Here is a 10,347-nt window from a genome sequence, read left to right on the forward strand (position 1 = left end):
TATATACAAAAGATCAAAAAATTGGTGGTGTTTTAGAAAAGATAAAATTGAGAAATCTTTAGTTAGACCAAGGAAAAAAACCAGAAGATCCAAATAAGTAAAATCAGAGATGGAAAGGAGATATTACAGAAATTCAAAGGATCGTTAGTGGCTGCTGTGAGCAACTGTATGCCAATAAATCCCCCTTGGAAAAACTAGAAGAAATAGATAAATTCCTAGACACATACAACCCACCAAGATTGAACCATGAAGAAATCCAAATCCCAAAGAGACCAATAATAAGTGATGAGATTGAAGCTGAAGTAATAAAAAGTTTTAGAGCAATGGAAAGCTCAGGACTTGATGGCTTCATTGCTGGATTCTACCAAACATTTAAAGAAGAACTAATACCAATTCTACTCAAACTGTTCTGCACAATAGAAAGGAGGGAATGCTCTCAAATTCGTTCTATGAAGCTAGTATTGCCATGTTACCCAAACCAGACAGAGACACATCAAAAAAAGAAAACTACAAGCCAGTATCACTGATAAGTGTTCATGAAGAAATCCTCCACAAAATAATGGCAAACTAAATTCAACAATATATTAAAAAGATCATGACCAGGTGGGATTTATCCCAGGGATGCAAGGATGGTTGAAGATACACAAATCAATGAATATGATATATCAACAATATGAAAGATAAAGATCACGATCATTTCAATTGATACTGAAGAAGCATTTGATAACATTAAACACTTGATGATAAAACCCATAAAAATCTGGCTATAGAAGGAACATACTACAACTTAATAAAAGCCATATATGATGGACCCATAGCTACTATCTTTCTGAATGGGGAAAAACTGAAAGCCTTTCCTCCTAAATCTGGAACACAAGGATGCCCACTTTCACCACTGTTATTTAGCATAGTACTGGAGGTCCTAGCTAGAGCAATCAGACCAGAAAAAGAAGGAAAAGGTATCCAGATTGGAAAGGAAGAAGTCTTTCTTTGCAGATGATCTGATCTCAAATTTGGAAAAACCTAAAGATTCCACCAAACAACTATTAGAACAGATAAACACATTCAGTAAAGTTGCAGGATACAAAACCAATGTACAAAAATCAGGAGCATTTCTAGATGTCAATAGTGAACAATCTGAAAAAGAAACCAAGAAAGTAATCCCATTTACAATAGGTACAAATAAAATTAAATATCTAGGAATTAACCGAAGAAGTGAAAGATCTCTACAGTGAATACTGTGAAACATTGATGAGAGAAATTAAGGACAGCGGCCAAAAAATGTAAGCCTATTTTCTGTTCATGGATTGGAAGAAGAATAAATATTGTTAAAATGTCCATACTCCCCAAAGCAATCTGCAGTCATTGCAACTTCTATCAAAATAGCAATGACATTCTTCACAGAACTAGAAAAAACAATCCGAAAATTTGTATGAAATCACAAAAAGACCCAGAATAGCCAAAGCTGTTCTGAGCAAAAAGAACAAAACTGGAGGAATCACGTTACCAGACTTCCAGTTATGCTACAGAGCCATACTGATAGTTACCAAAACAGCATGGCACTGGCATAAAAACAAACACAGACTAATGGCAGAGAATACACAATCTAGAGACAAATGCATACATCTCCAGTGAACTCATTTTTTGACAAAGGTGCCCAGAACGTACTCTGGGGAAAACCAGTATCTTCAATAAATGGTGCAGGGAAAACTGGATATCCATATGCAAAAGAATGAAACTAGAACCCTATCTCTTGTCACATACAAAAATCAAATCAAAATGCATGAAAGACTTAAATCTAAGCTCTCAAACTAAGAAACTACTACAAGAAGACATTGGGGGAAGCTCTTTAGGACTTTGGACTGGGCCAAAACCCTACAAGCACAGGCAACCAAAGCAAAAATGAACAAATGGGATCACATCAAGTTAAAAAGCTGCTGCACAGCAAAGGAAACAGCAAAGTGAAGAGACAACACAGAGAATGGGAGAAAATATTTGCAAACTACCCATCTGACAAGGAATTAATAACGAGAATGCATAAGAAGCTTAAGCAAATCTATAGGAAAAAAATCTAATCTGATTTTCTAAATAGGCAAAAGATCTGAATAGATATTTCTCAAAAGAATACATACAGATAGCAAATAGGTATATGCAAAGATGCTCAATATCACTGATCATTGGAGAAATGCAAATTAGACCTACAATAACATATCGTAAAATGGCTTTTTTTTTTTTTTTTTAACAACAGGTAATAACAAATGCTGATGAGGATGTGGAGAAAGGGAATCCTTGTACACTGTTGGTGGGAATGTAAATTGGTACAACCAGTATGGAGAACAGTTTGGAGGTTTCTCAAAAACTAAACATTGAGCTACCATATGATCCAGTAATCCCACTGCTAAGTATATACCAAAAAGAAAAGAATCTGCACTCCTATGTTTATTGCAGCACTGTTCACAATAGCCAAGATTTGGAAGCAGCTGAAGTGTCCATCAGCAGATGAATCAATAAAGAAAATGTACAGATGGACCATAGAGTAGTATTCAGCCATAAAAAGAACAAGATCCTGTCATTTGCAGCAACACAGATGAAACTGGAGATCATTATGTTAAATGAAATAAACCCGTCACAGAAAGACAAATATCACATATTCTCACCTGTGGGAGCTAAAAATTAAAAAAATTGAACTCATGGAGATAGAGAGTAGAAGGATGGTTACTAGAGGCTGGGAAAGGTGATGGGGGAGTGAGCTGGAGGGAAGTGAGGCTGGCTACTGTGTACAAAAAAAAAAATTGAGTAATATTTTTTTTTTCAAAGTTGTTGTGTCTATTCAGGGTCCTTTGCATTTTGCTACAAAGTTTGGGATTGGCTTTTTAATTAAAAAAAACTCCGCTGGGGTTTTGATATGGATTGAGTTGAATCTGTAGCTCAATTTGGGGAAAGTTGCCGTCTTAACAATATTGAGTCTTCCAGTTCATGAACATAGTGTATTTCTCCATTTGTTTGGGTTCTAATTATCTTTTTTTTTTTTTTTTTTGGAGACAGAGTCTTGCTGTATTGCCCAGGCTGGAGTGCAGTGGCACGATCTCGGCTCACTGCAGACTCCGCCTCCCAGGTTCACGCCATTCTCCTGCCTCAGCCTTCCGAGTAGCAGGGACTACATACAGGCGCGGACCACCATGCCCGACTAATTTTTTGTATTTTTAGTAGAGATGGGGTTTCACCGTGTTAGCCAGGATGGTCTTGATCTCCTGACCTCGTGATCCACCCGCCTAGGCCTCCCAAAGTGCTGGGGTTACAGGCGTGAGCCACCGCACCTGGCTGGGTTCTAATTTTCTTAAATAATATTTTGCAGTTTCAGGGTATAGAATTTCTACTACTTTTGTTAAATTTACTCCTAGGTATTTTATTCTTTTTGATGCTGTTGTTAATGGAATTATTTTCTTAATTTTCAGGTTGTTTGTTAATACTTAGAAATACACTTGTTTTTTAATACTGATTTTGTATCCTGCAACCTTGCTAAGATACAAGTTCACCTAATAGTTCTAGTAGCTCTTTTCATAGAGACTTAGGATTTTCTAAATACAGGATCATATTGTCTATAAATAAAGATTACTCCTGCTGTCTCTGCTCAGGTTATTTTTTTATTGTATTTCTTAGTCCGGCTTATGTCTATGTAGCTTAGTGGTTAGCCAGTGATTTCCACACTGGTTATGCTTAGATACCTTACATTTGTAAGGCTTCCATGATTTCTGGTATTGGAAACTGAATTTAAAGTTGCCACTAGTTCTCAAGTTTCCTTGGCTTTTGATTTTCACTGAACTTTCTTCCTGCCCTGTCCCCTACCCTGCTTCCCCTCCTAGTATGTATGTTATTTCCCAGTCGGCCATGGATATGTGAGAGTTTATCTGAGCCCTTATTTCCTGGATCTCACTGTTAAATTTCTTTCCATTGTACTAACTGGGGCTACAACCTCAGGCAAGTAAAGCTGTGTGTTTTCCTATTTGTTCTCTTTTGAATTTCCCACCCTTAACTGTCAAACCATGGATTTTCATTGTTCCTTTTCCTTCTTGCCTACACCCTCCAGTTCCAAATTGAGTCCATATCTTTTGACAGCAAGTAGCAAATCATCTAATTTTTCTGTCAGAGATATACTGGTAAAATGTAAGTTCCCTCCAGTTGATTGGGGTGGACTTTGGGAGCAGTCCCAGGCAAGAAGGCCGTAGACCTTTGCCATTCTTACTGAAAACTAGCTTTTTGTTTTGCTTTGTTTTTTTAAAGAATAATTGTCCGCCTTTGGTCAGTATCTAGTGTTCTTGAATGGTTGGTTTTTTCCAATTTAACATGTTTTTTATAGAGAAGATTTGCCACCCTCTTTACATCACTATTGGTTTGCAGTTCCTTCTTGTCTTTTTTTATGGAAGATAATTTATTGCTTTTTAGGTGATACAGGAATGTGTGTTCTTCTGCTTGGCCCATTCACTCTACCAGTATGGACTTTTAAAAGGACTTTGTTACGAAAGTAATTTTTTCAATATTGCTTCTGGACAGGACCACCTAATCCAGTTTCCTTATTTGACAAATGAAGGAATTTGGCACTGGAAAGATTGTATAGCAGATAAGTTAGTGGCAGAACTGAGGATATTAACTATTGGAACCTTAAAATTATAGTATCTTTTTTCTATACTCTTCAAACTTTATTTTTAAGCTATTGAAATACCCTTATCCTTTTTTTCCCCAAGTCAGGTCTCATATGGAAACCAGTTCATGAAAGAGATAAAAATTGACCTTGCCCTTGTTGAGGCAGATGCTTGGTCTCCTTTTGCTCTCTGAGGCTGCTCCGGCTCTAGGGAGCACTGAAGACGTTTGTAGTATATAGCTAGGAGTTGGTCTTTTTGGGTTCATAGCTGTAAAATGAGATACATGAGGGAAGGAAGGAGAAGAGATACTTTTTAAATTTCCTTTTCGTCTCTGAAGTTATTCGATTCTGTGGCCAGAATCAAGCAGTCACGCCCTTAGAGCTGTAGTACCTTTCCCAGGATTCCAAGAAAACATCTACGTTGAGTCTTAAAAGATTCATGTGATTTTGGGGGGCACCTGTTGGGTGTAGTGTGGGAGTTGGGTTACCCTTACCAGGTAATCAATCCAGTTAAATAGACTTTTGAGAAAACTTCCACATTTGGAATGAGCATAGATATTAAAGTATGTATTAGAGAGTTGGGGGTGGGGCATGGAGACATACCTGAAGAAACCAATTTGATTAATACATTTTGCCCTTGATCTGTGTGTTTCTGTGTGTGTGCGTGTGGGTGCAGTGCATGTTAAGTTCATGTGTATTTCTTTATTTCCAAGGTTCAAATGGTTGTCCTGATCCTGATTTAGTATTGAAGTTTGGTCCTGTGGACAGCACATTAGGCTTTCTTCCCTGGCACATCAGATTGACTGAGATTGTGTAAGTAATTAAAAGTGAACTGACTTTGTTTAGATTCAGCAAGTGTTTCTTGAGCTCAGCACTATACTAGATCTGGTGGGGAATTCCAAAGAATTATAATACTGGACCTTTTACGTCAGTTATTTCACAGTGTCACAGGTAAAATAAAGTCATACATAAATGAGTTAGACACAAGAGAGTGTATAGTTGTGCAGATGTTTGGTATTGCCACTAATTACCTTAGGAGATCGGGAGTGAGACATCATTGTAAAGGGTGTGGCTTGATCCACGGATATATAAAATGGGTACAGTTTTCATATTTAGAGGAGAGGCGAGAAGAGGGGAAAAAAGAAAACCTGGGGCGTGTTTTAAAGAAATAAGAAACTAGCCACACCAGAGCGGACAGTGTTAGGCAGTAGCATGAGATGAAATCATATAGTTCAGAGGTGTCAAGGTTCAGAAATCTTTAAATGCCAGCATAAGGAATGTTTATAGTGGTAGGCAGACAATACGAAACCTGTTGAGCCTGTATATTATGTGGGAATGGTGATTTTGGAAAGTTTGTTTAGTAGCTTATGCACTAGAGTGGATTGGATTTGGGAAAGGATGAGATTAAAAAGACAAGTGAGGAGGCCATAACTATAATTTAAGGGAAAATATATTGAAGAGAGTGAAATTGCTTATTTAGAACAGTTTAGGCAAACTTTCTATGAAGGGCCAGATAGTAAATATTTTAGGCTTTTCAGGCTGTACAGTCACTTGCAACTGCTCCTCTCTATTGCAGCTATGCAACTCTGCTGCTATAGCTAAACAACCAAGGATGATATGTGAACAAGTGTTGTGACCGTGTTCTGATAAAACTTTATTTACAAAAACAAGTATCAGTTTCCTAGGCTGTATTTGCTGACCCCTAATTTAGAATAAAGGAGAGACGTAGTAGCCTTAAAATATATTTAAATGCTGGGTCTTGGAGAATACTACAAATTCTCTCTCTCATGACAAGTATTTACCAAGTATAATTGCAGGCCTAGCACTTTACTAATTGTGATAAAATTAGAGAAGAGATGAAATGACTCCTAAGTTTTTAAGCTTAAGTGACTAAGTGATAACGATATTATTGAGAGGAAACCAGAAAGTAAAGGGAATATTCAGTTTTGAAGGGAAGATGCAGATGATTTTGAGGCTATAGTCTATTTGGATGGATATGCTTAGTGTAGGACAGATAACGATGTAGAATTGATGCTTGAGTGAGAAGTCAAGGCTAAAGATGTATGTTTGGGGATCATGATAACCTAGGAAGTAGTTGAACCTATGAGAATACAGAGTATCTCTCCAGAGTGTACAAAGGGGTCCTTTAAGCTTGCGGGCAGGAGGGACAGAGTTTCAAAAAGAGGAGAGGACATGCAGCATGTTAGAGTTGGAAAGGACGCTAAATCATCTGGTCCTACCTTCTCATTTTATAGGTAAGGAAAATAGGGAAGAGACATTGTTCAAGCTTGTCACAAAGTGAGTTAGAACCCACGTCTCCAGACTCAGAGTTTCTTTATGGTGGGAGTATGTTTCTCTTACCTGGTTTTCTCCAAGGGTTTTCAAGTCATTTCAGGTGGTCTCCAAGTATGACAGCAGTGATGCCGTGGACAGTTGGGAGTGGTCTGGAGGGAAGAACAGAAGGATTTTGGTTTGAATCTTGACTATGCAGCTCAATAATGTGACTTTGGAAAGTTACTTAAACTTCTCTGTATTTGTACAAAGGGCATGTTAATTTGGAGCTGAGAATTTAAATCTGATAATGGACAAGATATGAAGCACATAACAGGCTCTTCCTTTGACCTATGTACATGTCTGTGATAGCTATATCACATTATACTGAGGTTTGCTTTGTATTTGTGTACCCTTTACGAGACTGAGCACTGTGATGGCAGGGAAAATGTGTTAATACAGAGAAGGGAATGGTGGGGTTCTGACAGAACAGACTGAGAAATAGCAACAGAGCTTCTGAGGCATTGAGGGCTAGTGGCACTATGTTTATTGAAGAGTTGTAGGAGATGAGGTTGATTGAAGGGGTAAGATGAGGAAGACTTAGGAAAGTTGAGAGTTTGAGGATGTTTGAAGCAAGCTTTAGCAAGAAGAATGCATTACATTTGTTCTTTGAGCATATTATTTCAGAGACGTGAATAAGACTTAAGGTTGATAGCAGAGATTAATAAGAGATGATGAGGAGTTAGAAGTGGGTGACTTGTTTCAGAATTTCTGGCAGTCAGAGGAAGGAAAAAGAAAAGTATAGCTAAAGTCAGGCAGGAGTCCTTTCAAGGTAGGTTTGTTCACTCTTTTTTTGTGGTGCATGTGACTATGGGACTCTGTGACTCTTCTGTTCTGACCAGGTGTTTGATCCTGATACTATTTGGAATTCCCAGATTATATTTGGAATTCCCACATTATAAAGCTACATAAATTACAGATGTTTTTCATGTTACTTATTGAAAATTAATAGTTACTTATAATATATAAAAGGGAACCCTCTGATCGTGTATTCAGTCTATCTTTAAAGTGCTTGTTTTCACACTGTAATTGCCCTTGAGTAATTGGAAATGGTGGAGATAAGTGTTGATTTATAGGTTGCTCACAACATGGCTACAATATTTCATCACGTTTGGATGCTGTGTAGCCCTGCCCAATGTTAAGCATGGCATATTAATTTTTTACTTGAACTCTTTCACAACGAGCTGAACAATCTTAGTAGAAATCGTTTGGCATATTCTGCTTATAATTTACCCTCAGAGCAGAGGGAATACCTATCTTCCATGAACACTCGTCAATAAACAGTGACCACTACCCCTCAGTGCCTCAGAGGCTCTCTGCTATTTCCCAGTCTGTTCTGTCAGGGTCCCACCCTTTTAGTCTCCATATTATGATTAAGACATTTTTTGTGCTTGTCATGGTGCTGTCTGGTGGAGGATAATTTGGTGTATTCTATTCTTAACTTCTTTTTGTTCCTTATCTTCTGGTTCCCCCCTACATTACATACAGTGTATATCTAATTGCTTTTTTCCCCCCTGTATTTTCTTTTCAGCTCTTTGCCTTCCCACCTAAACATCAGTTATGAGGACTTTTTCTCTGCCCTTCGTCAGTATGCAGCCTGTGAACAGCGTCTGGGAAAGTAGTGGTCATTGGTTGCATAATTTGATTTGAGGCTTATGGAGGAAAGGACCCAAGCGACTCTGATGTTTACAAAGCACCTATGAAACCCTGTACACACCTAGTTCATAATCCTCATAATTTATCAACAAACACAAAAAAGTGTCTTACTTGAGAGTGAGTGTGTGTGTGTGCGTGTGCACGTGCACACATGTGCACGTTTGTATGTATGGAAATAAACTTATAAATGGGGACGTATTGGAGAAGGAAATACATAGACCTACAACTTTGAGCAAATAGCAGCAATGTTTTAGGAACTGAAATGTCACACTTAAAGTCTTCAGCCCAGCTACTTCCCTATTTTTGTGGGGAGCAAAGGGCCTGATTAGAACTGTTCTGGTTGTGTTTGGCGGGAGGGGAATAATTTTTGTTCAGTCCTTCTTAGTGACCAAACTTTAATTTTTAAGAATAATATATTGACTTACTGAACGGAAGCATTCTGAGTTGAAAGGAGCTCCAGAGGAGTGGAGTTCTGTGTTGCTCACATGTTAAAAGCTTGCTCACGTTCAGAGCAGAGGAAATATCTGTCTTCAGATATCCGTCCATTTTCATCTCTTAATTGTAGTCAAAAGTATGACTTGAGAGTATTGCTCTGGTGTCTGTATTCTGGGTTATGAAGATTATTTGAAAAATAACTCTTACCACATTGAAATGCAGACTTTTAAAAATTTAAATATTGGATTAGGCAGTCAAAAAAACCAAACAAGCATAAAAGGTCAATAAGTTGTAATCTTGATAGTAAAGGTGGAACACTAACTATAAATGGAAAGAAAGTTTTGATTTCCTTTTTTGTTTGATGGGCAGTATGCCATATTATACCCAAAGTTGGTTTAAAAAATATTTCCATCAACTATTTTTTTTTAAATAAACATTTGAGGGAAGTTACCAAGGCAGCTTTTTTCCTCAAAAGTAACCTGTTCCTCTTTGGAATAGCACATTTTAGGGGCATGGTTAATAACTGAGATTTTTACTCAGTAAATCCTGGTGGTTACTGTGTGTAAAATATCTTTAAGTAAGATTGAAGGCCTCTGTGGGGAATAAAATATTACCAAAGTCTATAAAAATACATTTTACATGTTCTCTTTTATGACAGAGAGCAGCACTGGTTCTGTTATTTTTAAAATGAATAATTGATTTCTTGATAGGCGTTTAATATTTCTTCCCTTACTGCTGATTCTTAGATAGAAACCATTCTTGATATTTGATAGACTGTTTTCAGAAAACCCTTATCAACAAGTGTACAATACTTATCTAAAACTGTACATTTAGAATGGAGCAGTTTAATACTAGATCTCAGAAGTTTGGAAAATAGCAAAGAAGACTGGATTTGGAAAGGATGGTCTACAGTTGCTTGTCAAATTCTGAAGCTATGAAGAATAAATGTTTTAACTTTGGATTATGAAACCCCATTTATGATTTTTTAAATACACTTGAAATAAAAATGATTAAACTAAATTTTGGTCCAGTGACGTTACTTTGCACTGCATAATCCATTATACATTGTACGACTTTTTTGTTTTAATTTATTACTGAGAGTTTTGTGTGAAGCTACAGCATATCTAATCAGAGAATTTCTGATTCCTTATACTGTGATTATGTTATATTGAGGCATTTGTAATGCAGCTTAAGACTGAATTTATGCCTTTTGTAAACATGATAGGTATAAATGTCTTATAAAAACATTCTGGAGTATGTATAGCTTTAATGAATGAAATTTAATG

At 37.1% G+C, this 10,347-nt stretch overlaps 1 protein-coding gene across 1 annotated transcript in view; it reads left to right on the top strand.

The window, feature by feature from the left end:
- NUS1 (NUS1 dehydrodolichyl diphosphate synthase subunit) overlaps positions 1 to 10,081 on the top strand; it is a 32,293-nt gene extending 22,212 nt beyond the window's left edge. The window contains exons 4-5 of the mRNA XM_008007227.3: positions 5,353 to 5,452; positions 8,502 to 10,081. Coding sequence (XP_008005418.1) covers positions 5,353 to 5,452; positions 8,502 to 8,592 — 191 coding nt within the window. The 3' untranslated portion in view covers positions 8,593 to 10,081. The remainder of the gene's footprint in view (positions 1 to 5,352; positions 5,453 to 8,501) is intronic.
- The last annotated feature ends 266 nt before the right edge of the window (positions 10,082 to 10,347 follow it).

This window comes from Chlorocebus sabaeus, chromosome 13 (assembly GCF_047675955.1).
Source record: "Chlorocebus sabaeus isolate Y175 chromosome 13, mChlSab1.0.hap1, whole genome shotgun sequence".
Lineage (NCBI taxonomy): Eukaryota > Metazoa > Chordata > Mammalia > Primates > Cercopithecidae > Chlorocebus > Chlorocebus sabaeus.